At 39.2% G+C, this 23041-nt stretch overlaps 1 protein-coding gene across 4 annotated transcripts; it reads right to left on the minus strand.

Moving 5' to 3' along the window:
- Positions 1-1016: 1016 nt before the first annotated feature.
- Positions 1017-22545, minus strand: ALKBH3 (alkB homolog 3, alpha-ketoglutarate dependent dioxygenase). 4 transcript variants are annotated; one of them, XM_026093236.2, is made up of 9 exons: positions 22419-22545; positions 19999-20111; positions 18647-18681; positions 16636-16683; positions 14876-14979; positions 13573-13661; positions 10943-11152; positions 1962-2060; positions 1017-1422 (listed from the first exon to the last, which is right to left on the minus strand). In XM_026093236.2, exons 1-9 carry the CDS (start codon positions 22486-22488, stop codon positions 1351-1353), a joined length of 840 nt encoding a protein of 279 aa, XP_025949021.1. In that variant the 5' UTR covers positions 22489-22545; the 3' UTR covers positions 1017-1350. The 4 variants fall into 4 exon arrangements, 3 of the variants coding, with proteins under 3 accessions (XP_025949021.1, XP_064368829.1, XP_025949023.1); XM_064512759.1 differs by lacking the exon at positions 22419-22545 and adding an exon at positions 20690-22411; XM_026093238.2 differs by lacking the exon at positions 22419-22545 and adding an exon at positions 21020-22409.
- Positions 22546-23041: the final 496 nt, after the last annotated feature.

Below are 23041 nucleotides of genomic sequence, written 5' to 3' on the forward strand. Positions count from 1 at the left end.
GTGAACACATACCAAACCTATGTTTTGGTCCAATATAAAGGATGCTATTTAACTGTAGTGAAAACTTAACCATGTAGATAGCATATCTGATTTTACATAGAGATAGCAATCACCTGCTTCAACAACAGGTAAGACATATCTGCGTCAGGCAAACTTCAATTCCAGCAAGGCAACCTAGAATTGCATCTCAGCTGTTGCTTGCTTCTCTGTATAAGCAGAAGTTTAAGAGAGATCCTTCAGAGTAACATTCTTCAACACTGTATGAATTGACCAGGAGCAGTGTTTTGATAGTAGCACCAGACTGGCACTGACTTACAGTGTGGTTATACTAATTTAGGCTCAAATCTTTGAGACAATTCTTCCAGGTGTCCAGTTTGACAGTGCAAGCCTGATTTTCACTTCCTGTCCCACCTGATATCACTGGAAGCCACAGCTTAATTGTGCTAAAAAAAATACACAAAAAGAAATTAAGAATCTATTAACAAATTCTGAAAGCAATGTTTTTGATCTCTTTGTCTCTATTTTCCTGTCTATGGCAGTTTTAAGCCAGCAGGGATGGAAGACTGTTAATACTCAAGCAATGGGCAACCTGGACCAGACAGATAAGACTTGGCTAAGGAGTTTCTGTTCCTTGTCCTCGTCTGTCCTGTCTGCATGGATAAATAGTGAGGACAAAATCTGACTGCAGAGTGCATAGCAGAGGGAAGCCTTGATCCTCTGTTCCACTAGGCATTAGTATAATGCAAGTAATTATATGAATGACAAAACTGATTCCTTTGTTGGGAAAGGCTTTGCAACCTACAAATGAAAAGCAAGGCCCTAGTTCTTGGTGAAGATATTAATACTTAGGGATCATCATGAAGCACAGCTTTCTCATTTCTACACACATAGCACACATACAGCTGGCTTTACATAAAAGAATCCTGTCTTGTCTTTACTGGAAAATAAATCACTATTAGGGGAGAAAGAGAAGACAAGAGAAGGTGCAAAAATAACTGCTCACTGAATCTTTCTGCTCCAGTTGGTATCTCTCAGATCTTTATATTCAGGTGTTTTGTATTCTTGCAAGATTGATCATTATTTGTTCTCAAAATTAAAGTCTGTGATTTAGCATCATCTAATACCATATCATTTCTGAAGACAAAACAGCACTGTCCATATAACACAGTAAGTTTCCAGTTGTGAGAGATCTTCATGACATCCATTCTTTTCTCCATCAGATATTTGACAGAACTCTGTTTCTGTAAGGCTGCCTTTAAATTTGTAGCAAGTCTGAGGCTCTGGATCAGTTGTGGGTTTATATCCAATAATGCACTAAAAAGTGCTTCTTCAATTTCAAGTTCCCTCAGATTATGGATAAATGATCCTAAATGTCAAGTTTATCCGCGCATCCCTGGAATGATATTCCTTAGGTACTCGATGCTGTAAGTGACAGTATGAAAAAAAACAAAAACAAAAACATGAGCTTGTGTATTTAAAATACAGATAAGTCACACAACATACAAAACCATGTAACTTCATTTCCTGTGATAGAGATTTTACTAACTTTTCTAAACATCAAGGTAAGGCAAAAAATTCATGTTCCAACTGCTGAGGGCCACTAAAAACAAAAGGTCCTTGTAAATTACTGTAGGGCTGTTAAGTGAAGTTGCAACTGTTTATGTTTCTGGTTCCTAAATTGCTTTTGCTCTTTCAGCTGCAGGCTGAAACCTTCATTGTTGAACTTAAAAAATGCTGGAACATCTGCATATGAGCTGATTCCTATCATATCAATTAGTACTGAAATGCAAACCCATTGTTTTTGTAGGTGCTTTGAAATGAGGTGAACAGCAATATCAATGTGTCGTGAAATACTGTGTTACTGCAAGCAGAATGTCCGATGTCTCTATGGAAGTGCCTTGTGCATATTTAGAAAACTGTACTGCAAGTAAAGCACATAAACAGTGCCAAGGAATTGTTACCTGCCAGTCTTCCTGGGTAGCCCCTTCCATCATCAGTAGAGTCCCGTGATCTAGTGGGATTCGTAGTCTTTCCACATAAGTATAGTCTCCATTCTCTTCCTAAAAAGAAACATCAGAAACAGAAGTGGGCAACTGCTTCTGGTAGAACACCAAGTCCTCCTTAGCAGACCTTAAAATACTGGGAGGGAGAGAAGGAAACTAGTTAGACAAGAAAGTCTAACTAAACCTCTCTGCAAACATATTTCATAAAGATTTCAAGAGCTGAGCATTTAAAGGATGAAAGAAGCCACTGCATCTCACCGACTGTACAACACAGACAAAGTTCAACAACTGGTTCCTATACCTAGTGCAAAATCCTGGACTGAGACAGCAAATCTTTCAGCAGCATAGTCATTCTTGACTTGAAGAGTTCTGCGTGGAAATATTCTGCAATAATAACCATTACTCCAATGGTTAACTACCTCATCAAAAATATGCATCTTCTTTCTATTCTGAATTTGCCTTCTTTCAGGTTCCAGACATTACATTTTGGTATAGTATTTTCTGCTAGATAAAGAAAAACTCTGATCAAAAAATCTCCTTTTCCTATAGTAACTTGTAAAGCAAGTCCTCTTAAGCTTTGTCATTGTTAAGCAAAACAGACTGCTATGCTAGAAGACGAATCATTTGTAAAACTTTAAGCTTTGAGATTATCTACAACATTTTTAAAGCAAAAGTACTATGACTGGATGTAGTAACACTGCTGTAGTGGTTTCACACATGCCACACAGAGGAAATAGTAACTCTATTTCTCTACAGTATCCCTTCCAATTTTAAATCAGACTGATACACATTGCTGAATTAACTGGCTAGAGAAGTCTGTTATGCCAACACAGTTCTCTGTCAGTCAGGAGAATAATCTCCTCATGAAAAAGCCATATGGACAGGTATTAATGGTGTATATACTCCTTTAATATTGTCTGATTTTAGCCTTCAGCAGTTATTTTTCTTTTAAACCTGAGAACAAATGTGATTTGAGCTGATAATTAACCATCCAATTAAACAAGTAGTGAATTAGGCTCTACTTAGCCCCCCATCTTAAAAAAAATAAATAAATAAAAAACACCACACACACACACACACCAGCACGTTAACTTTTTCCCAGTCTTTGCAATATTCCAGGACTTGCTAAACATAGCATCAATGGCTCAGCAAGCTCTTCAGCTCTTAAGGCTCTTAGGTACAGATCATTTAAGACTGCAGAAATTAAAATATTTACTTTGGGCAACTTCCATTTAACATCTTGCCTACTTGGAGTTGGCATTTTGATTATTTCATTAATATTAAAATGTGAATAGGAAAACCAGTATTTTCCCAAATACAGAATGGAAGTATTCGTTTTGCCTTTTATAGATCTCTACTGCCAGCTTTGTAAGCTGTCCAGTAAGAGTGGAAAACAAAACCCTGAAATGCAGAATTCCAGGATGTTTCAAGTAGAAAATCAGCTATAAAATATTGTGGGGGTGGGGGAGGCGGGGAAGAGACTTAGGAAAAATATTTTAATTGGTCTTTAAAAGGCGGGGACTCAGGGGATCTTTTATTTTTAATTTATAGAAAGCCACATACAGCCTGAAATTGTAAACTGTGTAATAAATGTCCTCCGGGGAAAAGGAGCATGACAAGCACTCATTCTCAAGGACTGAGCTGTACATGTACAGGGTTAACCTTGTTCTGAGTATATTACATATAGTGAACAGATAGCCTGAACGCAAATTTGTTACCGTACCGTCACCTCTAGAAGCAGAGATATTGGCTTTTTTCTAAAGAGATCACCAAATCAGTTATTTGTTCACAAAAGAAAAGCCAGAAATATAGAGGTACAACAAACAGGTAAGAGAAACATAATTAGGCCAGGTCTTTGGTTTCTAAACCATGACAGAGCCCCTTAAAGGACCATAAATCTTACAGACAAGTGCTGAACAGAGGCTTCACATGTTTTTTTCCCTCTAATATTTTTATTTTTAATTATTAGTGAAGTAGTATCTTTTCTGTTCCAGTTTCTTGGTTGGTTTACTCCTAAAATTGCACTTGCCGAGTGTTTGGGGAGGAAGTAACACTCAATTATTTCAGATCCAGCTTAAGAGAGCAACTGCTCCAGACTGAATTAAACAAAATCTGTTACTAGAGAGGCATGTCACATTTGTCATTTAAAATGAAACCTTACTTCGAGGGGGAAGATGGGAGGTCACAACTCACATCACTTGCAACAGAAGCAGATTCCAAAGATGCTGGAAACAGTATGGAACAACTAAGATTCGGGAAATGGAATCACCACAGTAGGCTTTGACCCAGCTTGAGGCAGGAGGTATAGTTACCTCAACACTGACCAAAGCCCCAAGTTTCTGAAGCTGAAGCAAAGGTTACAAGATCCCCAGGCTTTACCTGTATTTTGAGTTATTCAGTAAAACTAACAGCGCAATGCACAGACAGGGCAGTCGGAAGAAAATGTAAGTGGTCATAAAAGGCAGACATGGTATTTTGAGAGCCACTAAGAACACCTAACAGCTCTGACCCAACACATTTTGCTGCTTTCAGAAAAACTCACATTTTCAAAAATCTTAACCAGCTTCCTTGAACCTTAATTCTGGAATGATCCAAGTTGATACACATTTTCTTTAAAAAGATATAGTCTTTTTTTTTTTTTTTTTTTAAGACATGAACTACTGTAGAGCTGCACAGAATGCTCAAAATAATGAGGTGAAGTCTCAACTACTGGATAAATTATGTCTTGGAACTAAAGAAAAAAAGATTTGGGAGAGAACAATCCTTAGTGCAGGGGGAGGAGGAAAATCAAAGACAGAAGCAGAAAGAACATGGTGCAAATCCTCTAAAATGTAAATGAGTTTGGCTGGAGTCCAATTAATTCCCAATACTAAAAAGCATCACTTGATATAATTGACTTAGCACCTTTGCCACTTTCTGTTCATGTCCAGGACGAGATATTTGTTTCGGAGTGACAGAATGAGGCTATTCATATACTGCTAGTGCAACTGGCAGTATTGGCTGGCAATACTGGATTTCTGCATTCCTTGGTGATGCCCAAAGGCCTGAGGCTGTTCCAGCAGTTAAACTCACTAAACCTTTGAAATCAGTGAGTGCTGAAGGGACTCAGGATCATGCCTAATATTTTCTTGGTAAAGACAATGCCCATTTGCAAAACATTTCAAAGTTTCTGGAATTCTTAGCCATTTATCTTGCTCTATTAGAAGTAATGCCAAAAATGTTTTCTTAAACTTCAGTGAAAACTAGCAGATAATTTCAAAAATAGGCATGAAACATGACTTCTAATGAAGAGCAGAGAAATACCATTGCATGGTTGGTTTTGATTTCACAGGATTACAGGATTTCATTCTGTGGCCAGACAACAGTGAACTCTTTGTCTCTTGCTCATCTTGATTGAAATGAATCTTGCAAGATAAGTGATTTAGGAGAAACCATCCTTTTGGCTTAGAAAAGCCAGTATGTAAAAACAGCAGTTTCCACCCCTTTTAAATGGGACATTTCTGAGTTCAGTTTATCTCAGAAAAAAGAAATTTTCCTGTCCATTGGTTATTCAGAGCAATTAAAGCTAGCCACAAAAAGATTTTACTCTATCTCACATGAAATTAATTACACTGTCCACCAAATCCTCATTTCAGAACCTTTATCTCTAGAGCTGGTGTTAGACAGATGAGAAGCCCAGTTGGGTTTCAGAATTCAAGAAGTTTATGAAAGAAGACTATTCCTGATTTCTAAAGAGGTTAAAAAAAAATAAAACCACGTAAACACTGATAATAAACTTGGAATGAAATGCATGAAGTAACTTTTATACGGTCACTTGGTAACTCTATATACATATTACAAAACCAGCTGCTTCCAAAATAAAGGTCTAGTAAAGCAACTGGTCTGCTTCTTGGTGTATTAGTATTTTACTGCTCTAATAATTTTGAGTTGCACATTTAATACAATCCAAATTATATACTGTCCAAGTAAACTGGTTAAAACATTTTTTTATTCTTATTCAAGTAACTGGCTAGCAATTCAGGAGAGCTCAGCTTTAGCTGATGGGAAACAGTGAATATAATATTTAAAAATATTCCTGAACTTCATCAACTATTTTCTTAAAATGGTATCAAAGGATCAAAAAGGTAAGAAAGAGGAAAGAACTAGTAGATTTTATTCACACCTATAAGCAGCATTTACTGCTGGTAAACATGGCCTCAGCTTGTTTGAGCACTTAGATAGATGATTGAACTCATCCAATGGAATTAAAATCTGTTCCTGGAAGTCTTGTAAAATATTCATGCCATGTCCTCATCAAATAGTTGCTACAGTGCAATGTACCTCTCCAACCTATATCAATTACTTAAGTTTGGTTTTTTAAGTCTCAGACAAGTTTATTTAGATAATAGTAGGAAATGGGCCCTGGACAGTATGGAAGCATCTTATAAAGAAAAGTAAGTGAAAACATACAGTATAAGGACGTATAAATAATAATGCAGTTATAGATGCAAATGGTGAAATCATTTGCCAAGGCTAAAGCCAGCAGCCCAGCTTGAGCGCACTAACTTCCAGTCTTCTGCTTTACCTATTCCTTGAGCCAAAAGAATTATTCTTACAAAATGTCAAATCTCATTCTTCAGACTCCCATATTGCTTGCATCTTTTTTTTTTCCAGGTTGCTCCTCTACCACTAATTATGAAAACACCCTTTTTACCACCTCCACAAAGTGGTCTCATCTATCAGTACTTTTGCATTATTACCTGCTTACTCTCACCACTGATGAAATCCTCACTATAGCTCTCTTCTTTATGGAGTCAGTAAGAATGGTTATCTACCTTCCTGTGCATCGTCACATTGCCGTTTCCTCACGCAACCAACTTGCCTTCTTGTCTTTAAACTCCCTCAGTCTTTCCGCAGCTGGCCTTGCAGGCTGTAAGTGCACATATCAGTGAGTCATGGTATCTCTAAAGCACTTCCATCTTCCTCTCTACTTTTCTACACCTGCTCAAGTCCTGCCAATATTGATGGACAAAGCTGCCTCCTCTGCAGCCAATTGTCTCAAGTCTCCTTCATGCCATTCTAAAAAGTTCAGCCCTCCTTGTCCTGATCCTAGCCTCAATTTCTACTGTGCTCCATATATCCCTGTATTCTTCTTGAATTATGCCTCTTAGGACACCACAGGTTATTTTTCTACTCTTGCTCAAAAGTACTAGGAGATCTTTAACTTCTGTGAGAACAGCTACCCAAGGACAGAAGAAAAGGACCTTGTTTTAGTGTTTCATTTGAAGGACATGAACATCCTGCTATTATCTAAAATATGCACGAAGCCCTCCCCCTGTCCAGTATCCATCAGTTTCCTTGGTTACCGATGGAAGAACAGCAACCTGACAACTGCCAGCTCCAGTCACAGTTCACGTTGAGGTTAGCTGGGCAATCGCACCAAGCCAACCCTTGTGACACCCAGACCTCTGCTACAGGACAGCTCCAAGCGGGACATGGGAGCTTACCGAAACATTAGATACAGCCCCTCACCCTTTAACTAGGATTTGACACTCAGTTTCCCCAAGGACCTAATCAGAGAAGCTGGCACTGTCTCACTGAGTTAAACAGCAATAAGCAGCAGTAAAAATAGTAGTAAGATTGTGTCAGAAAGACCCATCTAACACAGTGAAATCTGTTACCCTCGGGTGGAACAGTTAAGACATGTAAGAATAAAACAGGGGCCTTGGGGAAAACAGGAAGAGGACAGAGCAATAGAGAGGTGACAGGTATGCTGTTGGAAAGTATGAGAGGACTGGCTGACTAAACCAATAGATCGTGTGTGAACTGTTTATGAATCATAGCTCCAAAACAAAGCAGCCACCTCCTGGTTTCCGTGCAAACCAAGAAGGTAGTATTTAGAAGAAAGGATGTTGAAAAAAACCCATCCGTGAGTAAAGCTGAAGTTTCTAGCATCATGTTAATTTCCATGGGAAGGCTTCGGAGCAATTCCACTCGGGGATTTGCTTCTGAAACACATCTGCTGTGTTTTTACAGGCACTGGGCTAAATATGCGTAGGAATTATTGCTGCTAAGGCACAAGGGATGCTTGTGATGGGGATGCAAATAGGCTGTGCATGTCTCTGAGCTCCTTTACCATCTAGTACATAATGCACACTTGCACAGTACAGTAGTCACCGAAAAGAAATCCGGCAGAGGACTGAACCTTTCCTCCCCCCCACTCTGGAACAATTTACAAGGGAAAAAAATTGCTTACACCTAAATATCTTTTTTTCCTTTTTTGCCACAAAGAAACATACAAGGAAAGGGGGGAAAAAAAAGACTTCCTGGTGTGAGTGGCCCATATAAACTGAATAGGAGTCAAATTCCTTCCAGACAAATTTCAAAACCTCACACACATGCTCTCAAAAAAATTCAGCACTGGTCTTCCTTGCAGTTTTCTCTGAAAAAATAGGCATTTAATCACTAATAAGTTGATGCACAGTTCAAGAAATATGTTAAATATTTGCATGGTTACTAATGTAAACTGCAGTCTCTAAAACCCCAGTCTAGTATTTTTCAATAGCTCTATTGGATGTTAACTGACTAATTGTACATGCTGTTTTGTACCCAGCACTTGATCACACACAGACAGTTGCTTAGATTTTTTTTTCCCTGTACCATTCATCTATGATGTGCCTCTATTACAGTATTTATCATCTTGTATTTTCATGGCACCTTTCATCTCTAAATACTTAAAAGGACTTATAAGAACAGCTATGAAGGCCTTCAAAACTCTCAAATCTAAATTATTAGAGTTTTGGCCCTCAGAGAAGCTGGATTTTGAGAGAAAAATGACTTACTCTCTCCTTCCTTCCTCAGCAAAGGCTAATTCTGGAAAATCTGATGCACTAAAACTGGCAGACTATACAACTAGAGAGCCTGAATGCCTGTGATGACTGTTAATCTGCATCCCCTGTCTCTAAATTACATTCCTATTCCTGTAACTTCAAATATCTACAGTCAGCACTTACTTTATCTTAAAGAAAGAGAGCATGCTATATTGCAATAGAATATGAAAATTACTTCTTTGGTGGTACAGCCTGAAAGGTTGTAATTTCCATCAGAAACTCCTGTAACTCCCACTTGGCGGAGCTTCTAGTGTCATAGGATGCTCTCAGGAAAATTGCAGGCTTTTGGAATGTGCAAAGAATATCTAACGTGCTGTATAATTAAGTACAAGTTCCCTTCAGGCACAGGATACAGTTAATAGCAACTTGTTCAAAGATCACTCTGCACATGGTGATCATACCTTAGAAACAGGTACGTCACACTTGCAAAAGGAACATACTTCATGTTTAATGAGACTGAGCTGGTCAGAAATATTAGATAAGAAATACTGAGGACAGCTTAGGGGGTACTTCTGTAGAAAATCGTCCACCTCAGAAAGAAAAAGGAATAAATCATGCAGTACAGGTCAAGCAAGGTGGCCAATTAGTAAAGGCACAGACTGAATTTTCTCCTTTGCTTATAGAGGGTTCATTTTCAGGAAATAGAAAGCAAAATAAATAGACATCAAGAACGTGGCTCTGCTTTTAGATGCAAGTTTGTACTGAAATCTCAATGGCCTTAATTGTGATCCATCCAGAGGGAATACATGCACTTCTAGAAATGAATCCAAGTACCACTGACAGTTACCCACAGGAATGAACTTTCCTGCTGACATTTAGTTATCATTACAACATCAAGGATACTTGCTCATGCTATGCCCACTGATACAAAACACTGGTTACATGATCTCATGTGTTCAGGGACCACAGGATAAAACTCACCTTAGGCAACAAAGGATTTACAAATTAAGAAAGGAAGAACTGGTAAAAAAATAAATAAATAAAATAAAAATAAATAAAAATTTAGTTTTCTGATTCAAATTGTGACCTTTGCTGCTCACAACTATGTGATCCAAGGTAATTCTTGATGGGCAAATTTCATTACCTCATTGCACAGGCATTTTTCTAATAGGTTGATAAACTACACATTTGTTTTCTGCATCAGTTTATTCAGAGTAAATAGCAGCATAAGCAGACAAACTTCTCAACGATTGCAGCTTTTCAGACTGCATATATATACATATATTTGTTTAAAAAAAAAATTCTCACCATTGAGGTTCACAGTAACAGTACCACCACATGATAGAAGACACGCAGAAAAAACATCCAAAGAAGGATGTCCTGCTCAGATGGTCATGAGTTGCAAGACTGAAGTGTTAAGATGGCTTATAACATAGCATTCCCCAAAACAGCATTTTATCTAGCAAGAGTATTCTCTACAGAATAACCAGCTAATTCCTGAAAGGATGTTCCACACACCCCCTATCAAAGTTGTGATCTCAGTTTAGTCTGTGAAGTATGATGCAACAGCTTGATATTTTAGGGAAAGAAATCAGCTCCTCCTTCCCACTGTTCACTGTGTCTCAATCCTAACTCTCACAAGCCAGAACACAAACAGCACTAAGAAGACTTTAACATAAAGGAACAGTCAGAGCTACTCTTCATCCCACATACACTATGCAGTGACTGATCTTAAGAGGAGGATATCAACTCTCTGTTCACTTACACAGTGAAAGCCCCCTCCTAATTCTGTTCAGAGTCCTTCGAAGTACTCACCATGAATATCACTAATTTCACTTTAACTAACTGGAAAGACCCTTATTCTGGCAGAATCCCCAGATTGCAGTTTCACTGCAGCATTACATTGCTGCACACTATTATACAGCTGTTTCATTCCAAACCTGAAGATGTCACATTCCATAAGATAGGTAGCTTAGTTCCTGTGCTTATTTCACAGAACTTATGGTGTGTTTTCAGTAATTACTAACATTATTTAAATACTTCTAGTAATTATTAAGTTCTCTAAACACAGGAAAAATACTACATGTAGTAGTGATTATAAGACTCTTTTGCTGTGATATGAACACTCACAGGGGAGGGTTTCTTCCTCATCTCAAAGGTCCGGGTAGCACCAAAGCTGAGAGAGGCAATGACAGGATTTTTTCCCAGTGATGGTTCATCATCGCTGTGCCAGTCAACACTATCCTTCTCGTTTCGGTAGAGGTTGCAGAGCAGAGAGTTGAAGGTATAGCCGGTGAACTCTTCAATGCGCTCCTTTAGCATAGTCAGCAGAGGATGCCACTGTAATTAGCACAACAGGAATAGGATAAATATAATGAAAACTTACCAACAGAGGATAACATCACGATATTAGACAAAAGGGTAAAACTACTAGTGGGTAAGAAACAAACATACGGCACTTTCACCACAACAAACCTGAAGCCAAACAAATGCCTCTATACAATTTTGATCATATTTTTAGCAAAGCTGAGGAACAGGCTTTCTGCCAAATATGCTCATATTACCTATGGCTCAATGCTAAATCATCTCTTGAAGATACGAAGGCAGGCTGCATTTCATATTAACATGACAAGCTACCCCAATTAATTGAAAGGTGATAAAGTAGATACAGTAAAATCTGCTTGAACTGACCATGGATAAACACTGGGACTTCTTAACTGGGACAAAAACTGTACAACTTCTTCTATGCATATATGTTTTTTTAATCTCCTGGCCAAGGTACAGGAATTTAACACCTGGGTCTGCTAATATCTGAGTTATGTTAGCCATTGCTGGTGGGCACAATGCATCCAGAAAGTAGGGATCAGTGACTCAGTGACACACTGCATTGCCTGCAGCTGTTGACACAGAGTAAGAGACAATGGATGGCTTAACACTGTCACAACACTGGCCTCTGTTCCCAGCTCTATTAGTATAGCTTGCTCAGCCCAACTCATCTCTTCAGGCTTTGACTACAACATTTTAAATTTTCAGTGATTCATAAAATGAGTGATGCAGGACCTGAATCTCATCCTTTCCTTTGGTAACACATTGCTGTGTCCATAATCTAGGGCAGCTATGCACACTGTATTATAACTCAGTCAAGTAAATCATTATTTAATGTTATAAACCTGCAACAATTGAAGTCATTTTGTTATAAAGTTTTAGTACATTACCAACTACATCACTGCTTACAAAGCAGCTTTTTTCTAATACCAAAATTCTTTCAAGCACTAGCACTGGATTATACTTAGCAGTGCTACCATCACACCCAGTCTTACCAAATAAACAAAAAAAAGCCGGGGGGGGGGGGGGGCAACAAAAAGCTAATTACTCCTGCAGATCAAATGTTCAGGGCAGGTAACTGGCTTTGGCCAAGCTGTGCATTAAATTATATTTGCTTCCCCTTAGCATATTTTTATGTGATATAAACCTATTCTACAGGTAAGGATTATGCTCTTTATGCCACCTACTGTTTCTTCTAGGCTGCAGAAATTCCCACCTACAAAGCAGAGTAAAACGTCAGGGTGTATGCATGTGACCTATCCCAGGTATTGATCTTTCGGCAGTTTCTAGACAGTGGCAGGGCTAGTTTCCAGCTACATGAGTTTGCCGGTGCATCTCACTTTCTGCTCGATTCCTTCTCCCAGAAAAAGAGGAGATAAAAGATCAACCTGTGTGACTGATTTAGCCCTTGTATCTCTTGGATGAGGAAAAAAAAAAGTCATTGGCCCAGTGAGTGCTAACTCCGAACTTTATGCAAACTGGATTGCAACTGTGAATTTAGGGGATATAGACCAGCCAACCTCTGAGCAGCGATGGCTTTATTTTTCCACCAAAAATTCTGCACGCTTCCAACTATGGTATTTTTGAGACTATTAAGTCTTCCTAACTCTTCTTGTTAGTGCCTTCGCACTTCTCCCAAACTGAGCTTTACTAGGAGGTGTACCCCCTTGGCAACAGTTTGGGGACTCGGACACTTCTGTCTCATGCTATGCAGCTTTTACTAGTCACACTTAATTTATGGTTCAGGACATCGCAGTCTACTGCCATGGAAATTCCAAACAAAGCAATACCAAGAGACAGGCCAACAGGCTGGAAGCCAAAGAGATTGACTGAACATGAACAAAACATCAACAAGTCACTTAGAAGGAAAGTTTCTAAGCCTTCCAAAATAGCGAGGGAAATTACACGCTATGATCTGGAGTTGCTGAACAGGCAGGTCATGTGTGCAAATTCCATCACATTCACACTGGAATCAACAGAATGCCTAAATTCTCAGTAAAGCAATATTACTTCAAGTGTTTCTGAAAAGGAAACTTTTTAGTATTGTATCTCTGCATTAAAAAAATGCAGTACTGCGTACTGCAGTCTCCAATATAAAGATGCGTAGAATAAGTCACAAAACAATTAAGAGTTTTGTCAAAACTACAAAGTGACCCGACAGCAGAGCTTTGAACCAAACTCTGTAGTGATAACTCCCTGTCCTTTATAACCACTAGATCATGCTCATCCAAATAAATCTACTCGTCACAATTATTTTATGAAGCACGTTCCACTAGCATCCATCCCATTCAACTAGCATCTGTTGCTGATCAAAAATGAAATTCAGACAGGAATTCTACATAGAAATAGAGGGTAGAGGGCATTTTTATCTCTCAGTCTTTGTAAAGGGCTTCTTTGTATATTGTAATAACAAGAAACTGTAAACATATACATACATTAGGGTTTGGCTGCATTGTCAACCTGGAGTATGTGTAAGGAAGTTCCCCATACCAGGAGGTAAGTCTTGGCTCCTCAAAGGATACCTCTAAAAAATAAAAACAGTAAGACTTTCTCAGTTGCCTTATCAAAGGGCTTGAAAAGAGAAAGATGCAATTCTTCAAGAAATTTAATCAAAGATATTCAAAAAGGGACGATCCACTCACCTACAGTTAAAAAGTGGCCTCCTTAAAGGCCCTCAACATTGCATAAAGACCTCTAGCGAAGGAATGAAAAAAGCAGGCCTTGCGTTCTGCTCTAGGGTCTCTACACAAAGATTGCCTTGCAGAAACCTTGGAACCACACCAGTTTTCTCATCCCTATGGCTAATAGGGCAGGCACCGGGCAAGCTAAAGATGCAAAGTGAAACTGAAATTTCATTTATAATTCTGGGTTGCTTTATATTCTCCTGGTCCCAGTGCTCAATAAACTAGCATAATTTGCACGCACTGGAAAGGATGAAGTGGAAAGGACTGCAACATCAAAAGGATATTACAGAAGCAGAATGCAGCAAGGCCAGACAAAGTAAGATTTTGCCAAACAGGCATATGTGCTGTAGTGTAATACAAATATCAAGTACAAGTACTTTCAACTTCTGAAAAGACTGTCTTGGTAGCTATTTCTCTTATTTGATAAGTAACACTCTTTTGTTACAACCCAGCAAATACAGATGTTGAAAAAATTTGCCGTCTCTGACTGGTAACGACTCAATATATTATACCTGTTCCTGACTAAAAGAGCGATTTGTCTAGAACAGGTGCCCCTTAGCGAACAAATCCAGAATAGCAGTCTCTTCACTTACTACACAGTGGAACTAATAAGCAAAGAGAAGGGTAAAGAAACATGCTCTTCTGGGAGTTTAATTGAGAGAGGCAAAAAATATTTCCAGTGACAAAAATCTGAAAGAACACAGTTTTTGCAACATCACTGGGAGACAGTATGAAGAGATGGAGCAGACAAAAAAACAGTGGGAAAAAGAACTAGAGAGATGACAGAAGAGGCAATCAAATTCAAAGATTTTTAAGAAACACAGGCAATTTTCACTTGAATTTGGAAAGATCTGGTATAATTAGGAATGGGAACATGGTGATACAGATTAGAAAAAATGAGCAGCAGCATTCTGCAAATATGCATAGAAAACCAGAAAGGAAACATGTGAAGGAGTGGCAATACATAAAATGGAAAACAGTGGTAGACAGTGCATAGATTTTGGTGCAGAAATAACCTGGGAATGACCTGAAGAGCTAGTCCACACACCCTTACCCTGTCTGACGTGAGTTCTCTGACCCCAGGGTATGTCTTGGAGGAGTTGTTCAAATATCCAGTCTGCTTGTTCTGAGTCAATAAAGTCAGGAATCAAATGAATCCTAAGAAAGCAGAGCCACAGATAAAGAAAAGGAAGGAAGGAATATCCACTTCTATATAGGTTTTGATAAAATATTCTGAAATTCCCAAAGGAGATAAGAAAGCTGTAGCGCATCAGGCCAAAAGTCATTTGAGCCCAGCAACCTGTTTCTGAGCACAGCCAGATGGAGATGCTAAGGAAAGAACAGAAGGTAGCAACAACAATGTAATACATACTTGAGTAATACACTCTTCTAGTAATTCAAGAACTAAAGACTTCTTGAAGCAGAGACTATGCTAACAGCTCTTGATGGGTCTTCTCCCTCACTAAGTAAGTCTAATTGCTTCTTCAACTATAAAAACATATGACATCAGCAATATCCACGAGTCCCCAAATCAGCTATGTACTGTGCAAAACCCAGCATTCTTATGTTTGTTTTTAACTTCCCATCTAAAAAATAATTTTCATACCCCTAATTATGGTACAATAATCCACATAAGTAAATAATCGTCCTTTATTCACCATCTCCATGCCACTCGGTATTTAACAGCCCTTTAACACTATTGCCATCCTATCATCTCCTTTCCAAGCCAAGAAGCTTAGAGTATTTAACTTCTGTTCCATATCCTTGACCTTTTCAGTTCTTCTAAATATAAAATGGATATATAAACAAAATATATAGACTGCAATAAGAAGCATCCAAAAATTCTGGCCACAGTGTTGCAGTTTGAGAGATGGACTGAACATCTGTGAGATGAGTACTCAACGCTCCAAAGAAATCCAAACAAGAATAGTTAAAAGAGATGCAAAATATGATTATTAACATTCCAGGAATGTGTATATTCTAGCAACATACTATACACACACAATTCTGAAATTCAGATGAAAATACAAACTCTAGAAAGGCAGAATAACCAAGGTGGCTGCCTATCATTTGTCTTTTCCTAGCTGATGAAAAGTTTTAGTTTTCAAATTGGTAAATTAAGATTTCTTCACAGTTTCAAAAGGAATCTCCGTGAAAACTTTAATATAAATGTACAACAAGTTATTATTTCCTTGGCTTTTTTTTTCTTTTTACAATATTGATAAAATCTAACAAATTCATAAAAAAAGATTAATATCAATAGTGCAACTAAGTCAGCAAGGTGAAATAAAATACACTTTACTTAGTAAGAATTGCAGAATTAGTAGGTTTTGTTATGAAGTGTCCTGAAGCTGTAATATTTTAGCATTTAAGCAAAAGGGACAACTCATTTCCCTAAAGTTAAATACTTTTATTAGATTATCATTAATTTAAAACAAGTCCAATTTACATCTAAAAGTTTTGGTAGCTCTTAACTATACAACACAGACATCATGCACTTGCTAACGTAGGAACACCTATCCAAATATGAAGTAGCAACTTACCCCGGAGCATGAAACAAAATGGACATAGCTCCTTTCCCATATTCCTGGCAAAAATGCTGGAAGCACTATGCACTAATTGTTAAATAGGTTCATTGTTGTCCTCCTCTTTGCTGCTTCCAGATTTACTCGAAACAGAATATACAAGGAGGGGGACAACACATACCTGCTAGAGTCAAGATACTCTGTGGACACGAGATTTCAGAATCTCATGTATGCCAAGTATCACTGCAGCAGCAAGTAACAAGTTCCAAAAAATGTGTAATCCACTTACTTAGAAATGCCTGTTGGTAGCCTGCTCAGCTCGTACACACCAGTTTTGCTAAGGATGTAGAAAAGAAATAGCCATCAGATGAACAAACAACAGGAGATGATCTTACAGCTCAGCAGCTGTGCTTGAATTGCTGTAAGTCTGCATCAGGGAAAGCTGCCTTTAAAAAAGAAAAAAAAGGAAAAAAAGCTTTGCACTACTAGAGGGAAGCAATAATGTTTTGAAGAGACAATCAGAGGTCAGAATAAGGCAGCAAGGGAGGGCACAGACGCAAATGAGTTCATGTGTACTTCCTGCCTCTCACTCTTTTGCTGTCTTTTCAACAAGGCTCAAAACACAGTTTTAGGGCTCTAGAGATAAGTAAATGAGAGATGTCATTAGTATTCTAAAAGCAACAATCATAGAGACTGCACTCTGTTCAATACATTATGTTTGCATTTTTAGGTATGCCTACAGCATGAGTCTAACTGAAGAGGCAAAACCCACAGCTTTTAGTCAGAAGACAGGTACCACCATTCTGCTAACACTGCGAAGTGTGCATCAGGCTGTGAGACACAGATAAAAATTGTTCACATACCTGTAATTTGGTTTAACTACTGTAGCTGATACAGGGGATAAATTGTTCTTCCCTCTGTTACCAGTTGCATTACTGTGAAGTATTACTCTTACACTAACTGCTTGGTTCACCTGTCTCATTTTTCTCCTAAGCTAGCTCCAAACTTTAGACTGCTCTTTCTGCCTAGAACCATACAGTAATTTATCACTCTCCAGCTTTGTCCCACCCTCAGAGAGCTCTCCAACTCAACAGATTATCATGAACTGTATGTTACGCTGTGCTGCACGTAAGAGGAATAAGCAGAAACTTCTGTGATCTCTGCCATGCTGCACATGCATTCAGAACATAAACCACACTGAAATACCTACAGCATATTGTGGTGACTAGAATAGCACCAGGGTTTTGTTTCTTCTGCATTTTTTAAATTGGTAAGTGGAACAAATGAAAGGTCAGTGAACTTTCAGAACGCTTTTTAACACCCTGAATTTACCTAAATACTATGTCATTACTACTAATAATAAACAAAGAACACAGAGCTTTATCACTCACACCAAACTGGAAAGTTAAAATATAAGAATACTTGTTACAATCGGTATGTGCTTCTGCAGTATTAACTATTTCCAGCAATATTTTTTTCATGAATCCTGACAGAAGCGCCTCTCACAAAAATGGTTCATACTTAACGAACTGTTCACTACCACACTACAAGTGCAAGGGCAGCTGAATACCACATCTGAATTAAGCCTGCTTTGCACAGACACTCACCTAGCATCATATGTGAAGTAGCTACAAAAAACTAACTTCAGATCCCCTAAAGTGAAAACAGTAGGCAAATGACACTCAAGATCTCTAACTTACCTCTTAGGAATCCCTCAGTAAGAAAACTCTGAGATGACCAAACTCAAGTTACTTTTCAAAATCTGTAACTTCTTCATCCACCACTACACCTTGTCTCATATCATGTCAAGTTTATTCTAAGATCCTTATTTCAACACAAGGCTACAGCATATGAATATGTAACTTCACCATGGCACTTACTAGCAGCTAGTAAGTGATTTCCTGATCCTTCAAAGTAAGTGCTGTGTGAGCCGCCATACCAGCTATATTCCTAGATAACAGTAAGTAACTTCCAGTATAGTTAACACAGAGACTATTCTAGAGAAATGTCCATGTTTAACCAAAGGAGACACGTTTGCAGATCTATCATCCTAGAATGCTCAAGTGTTCTCTCCTCCTTGCTTACACAAAGCTGTGCAAACTAGTAAGACAGACATGGACTCTCTATAAAGTCTGATCAGAATAAAAGGGCCGAAAGTCCAGACACCACATTTCATACTGAAATTTATTCTCAAAGGTATGGCAGCTACAAGTGAAGAAGGAACTTTTTTAAGCAGATTCCCACTGACTGGTAGGACTGAAAAACCACAAGGCAGACAGTTAAGACAGCAGTATACTCACTCTATCACACCTGCATCAGGAATTTTGCGTTCCACCTGGAAGGCAAAAAGACAATACATGGTGAAAATTAAACCTTTAAGTAAGTAGCATGCCCTAGTTAAACAGAGCTAATTGCCATCTCCAGTAACTCCCGACAGCTGAACAGTTTAGAAGCTGGTCCCAGTCCCACCCCAGGCAGAACAGGCTTTGCGTTTCAACCACAGCCAGCATGGAAACATCAGGCTTTGCGTTTCAACCACAGCCAGCATGGAAACACCAGTGAGAAAGACACACTTTTTGACAGTTCTGAAGCAGTGACAAGCCCACTCAGAAACACTCAGACAACTACCGCTCCAGGCAGAATTTAACTATCAACAGCCCCCTAAAGAAAGTTCATTTCTAAATTACTCAGATTATTACAATACTTGCTGTTTTTCAATTGCAACCAAGAAATGCCTGTCCTCACATACCGAATGAAAAGCCTAGAGCAATTATAGAAGGAAGGATGAACAAATCTCAAGCCTTACACAACAAGCAAAACACAAGACAGACTGAACAGCCAGGAGCTGCTAGTTTTAAATTCTCTGAATAGCTAGAGATCGCTATGCTTTGTAATAGACAGTTTAACCTTTTTCACTAAAACAGAAAGCAAACATTGGGTCCAGCCTGGATTATCATGCTGGTTGTCTCAGGGGTTTATGCTCCTCTTCTCTGACTTCAGCTAAGTACTGAGAGGCAAGGAGGTACTGAAATGAGCAAGCAAGAAGGTGAGAATTTAATATTACCTAGCTGCCAGGGCTCTGTCACAGGGAAAAAAGAATCTTCCCCAAGCTTCTCCAGTACTACAGAGCCAAGAAGACAATCTAGCAAACACTTCTGGCTTAGAAAGAATTGTTCAAGACTCTTCCAAAAGCAAGAAACTGCCTTCCCACTGCAAAGAGCACAATCCGCTTCAATCTGCTGACAGGCCATAAAGGAAAGTCTAGAAAACAAATAGCACTCTCTTTCCCCGTTACAAGTAAGACTGATTTCCCAATTGACACAAAAACAGAGCTCAAATCATGGCTAGAACATTGCATCATTCTGAATGTTTACCAGAACATTTTCTTTTATTTCTCCTGAAAAATAAGTGGTTATGAATAGGTATGGAATGAATATTCAAAATTCAAAGCTAAACAGAGGGAGCGCAACTTTATTTACCATGCAAGATGGTTGTAAATTCTGCCTGGGATAAAAGCCTCAAAAAGTTCAGTACAGCTGAATTTCTCATTTGTTTTTGAGCATTAGACAATAATCTCAAAGCCAGATAATTTTTCAGTTTATCATTCATAGTTTAATAAAAGATGAGATTCTGCTAATAACTAAGTTTTTACCTCTGATGGCTTTTCAAAGACAAATTGCTTTTGAGTGTCAACCTGGTCTTTCTTCATCCAGGCCTGTCTGGTGCCTGCAGGGGCAAGGTTCCTGGCCACAGGTGCTGTAGGTGCTAAAGCAATGAAGAAGGGGGGAAAAAAAAAAAATCACATGAAATGGCAAGATCATACAAAAGAGCCAAGTTAGAGTATCACCATAAGGAAACTCCAGTATCTATGTTTGGAAGAACTTATGTAATCATTCTTTGTTTTTGAAGGATTCCCCTCTGCTTGGCAGAAATGTCAGGGAAGAGCCAGACCTATGCTACATAACAGTTAAAACTCCACAGAACCTGGAATGAGACTTTATATATGTATATATTTGTTAATCATAGGCAAGCAAAAATGAGAAGTGCTTTTAAATTAATTCCCACCAAATGAAGTTTACAATGAAGGCAGGCACTGCCTTATGTTATCTTACACTAAGTTAAAAACAGTGAAAGAAGAAGGGATAAGCAAAGTTCAAATTCATCATGAAAAAAATGAAAGTGTAAAAATAAATGTGTGTAACATGGCATTAGGGCATATTATGATTCTACATGAGAAGTACTCAGGAAACGTGTTCACAGTATAAAAGAATTACAGGTTAAAGCACTTAAGTTTGCTCAAACTGAAAACTCAAAACTTATGCACTTCATATATGCATACATACCCCATTTTCCAAGAAATGCATGCTTAGTCTTGCTTCTTTTTACCTCCCTTTTCCCAGGTGTGGCCCAATGCATGCCAGTATATCCTCCAAGCTCAAAACAAATTTAGCAGCATCACCATGTTATTTCTGTGCCTCACAAAAATTAAGACTAGGTTTTAAAGATCAATTTGTTAATTTCTGACTCCTTTTAATAACCCATCTTGCTTGAATTTTCACCAGCATGTGAAAGGGATTATGTAACTTGCTCATCTATAATAGGGATTGACTTTGGTGTTGCAGGAGGTTCTTTAACACCCCATGACTTTTGTCTTTACAGTGGCCCCTCCTTACCATGCTTTCATCAGGAAGGATGAAATCTAGAATCTTTCAATTTTTCACAAACATCCATCACATGCCATTAGAAGTTTTCCCAAGCAGCTAAACTGCTTTCTTCTGCAACTTTTTATGGAAGCAAAAAGATAAGCAAAAAAACAAGTTTTTGAAACTGGACAGAAAGTAGGAAAGAGTAGCCCGGGCATAACACTTTTTTAAAAAAACAAAAAAAAACCCAAAAAACCCCACCATAGTGTTCACATACACGCAAAAATCACCCTGAAGTAGAGGTGAAGTAAAAACTTAATTCTGAGTGGTTCAAAAGGTGGGAAAAGTCTTAAAATCAGAGTTTCATAATCTCAACAAAAACAAACAAACAAAAAAACTCTTTATGAAATATTTCCACCTATGATACCAAAGCTCCTGGCTACATGCAAGAGTTAACATAGTTGGGCTAAGGTATTTCAGGACAAAACAACTCAGCTAGCCTGGAGTGCTCAATTGCCAAAGAAATCAGAGTTTTAACATATATTGTACTCGGCAGCTGGAACCTGGTTCTTTGTTCATCTGTCTTTCGTGCACGATTAGAACCCGCACAGCAATCCTCTGCCTCGGGATTTTTTTTGGTTTAAGTGTCATGCAGATCAGTGGTGTTAAGTCTAGCTCTTTTAACTGTGTCATTCTGTATTTTGTAATATTTTTATAGCAAAAAGATAAAGGAAATCATCCAAGCGTTGTGAGTAAAAAATACATTTGGTTCAGCCAAATCCTGTTTGCCTCAATCTGTCCAAACTCAGGAGGGACAGTACACTTACCTGTTAGAAATACGTCTATATAAACAGCTTAACTTACATGCTGTGTCCAAAACAATAAACCTGTCCAAACATAAAAGTTTTACTTAAAAAAAATTGATTTGAACATTTTAGTTATCTAGGAATACTGGACCAACACTCAAGACCACAGGTCTCACGCTGTACGTCGCGCTGTAGAGATGGAAAAAGCAGCCAGGAGGCACGTCCTGCTCATTCTGTTAGCTGCAATGGCATTCGGAAACCCAGACTTACTCACAGGTACTAGTCTGCTATTTTGCTCAGCTGAGAAAGTGACAAAAACTTTCTCAGCTCACACGTCAAGATTCAGACATTTTTCTGATCCCCCCCCCATCCCCCAGCAGTTGTTTTACATCTACAGACGATAATTTTTTCTACGTCAGTCTGCTGAAAGCAGAGCCTAAAATAAAACGCGAAGGCAACTTTCTTCAGTGCTGCCTTCTCAGGGAACAGGGCCGTTTCGATGACGGACAGGAATTATTTGCTCGTCGTTGAGACACGAGGTACGACAGGGACGGCTGCTCGCCGGCCTTACGCTTTCCGGAGCGCCTTCCTGCGGAGGCAGCAGCCCTCCCCCTCGCCCTTGCCTGCAAGCCGGCCCGCCGGGGCGCTGGCCCAGCCGCCCTGCACCCGCGCCCGCCGCCGCTTCTCCGACATGTCGCCCCAGCTGGAGCCGCCGCCGGAAGCGCCCAGCACCACCGGCACCTGCGCTCCCAGCACGCCACCCCCCGCGTCCGCCAGCACCGCAGCCCGCGCCTGGCGTTCCGGGGGCAGCGCAGCCGCAGCAGCCGCTATGCGAGTACCAAGGGAGCGTATTTATACTTTGTATATATTATTTATATAAATGAACTTATCCATGTTGGCGAAGCAGCAGTATAAGTTGGCCTTTCCTAGAGTTAAAGGCAACTTCACAAGTCTCGCTCCCCTAGGCCGCGGTAAAGCCCAGCTCTGTCCCAGGCGCAAAATGCCGAGGCCCTACGAGGCCCGGGGCAGCGGCACTGAGCCTTCTTCCTCCCAGATCCCACCGGGCCATACGTGCTGCGAGGGCGATCTCCCGTCCTCACTCTCCCTGCAGTGGTCCGTCTGGGGAGGCGCGGGGCTGCGCTGTGGCGGGGCTGCAAAGTAGTTTCCTCACCAGAAAAGCTGCTGTACTTTATATCACTTACCCAAGCCGCTTCAACGTACTTTAAAGGTTATTGAGTATGCATCT

Source organism: Dromaius novaehollandiae, chromosome 5 (genome assembly GCF_036370855.1).
Source record: "Dromaius novaehollandiae isolate bDroNov1 chromosome 5, bDroNov1.hap1, whole genome shotgun sequence".
NCBI lineage: Eukaryota > Metazoa > Chordata > Aves > Casuariiformes > Dromaiidae > Dromaius > Dromaius novaehollandiae.

Excerpts from the sequence above, each read along its gene's own strand:
- ALKBH3 (XM_064512759.1), bottom strand. The coding sequence starts at position 20,762 with ATGCATTGGGCCACACCTGGGAAAAGGGAGGTAAAAAGAAGCAAGACT. Across the intron at positions 20,112-20,689 it reads TGCATTTCTTGGAAAATGGG|CACCTACAGCACCTGTGGCC; the intron begins GTATGTATGCAT and ends TCATTGCTTTAG. Across the intron at positions 18,682-19,998 it reads TCTTTGAAAAGCCATCAGAG|GTGGAACGCAAAATTCCTGA; the intron begins GTAAAAACTTAG and ends TTTGCCTTCCAG.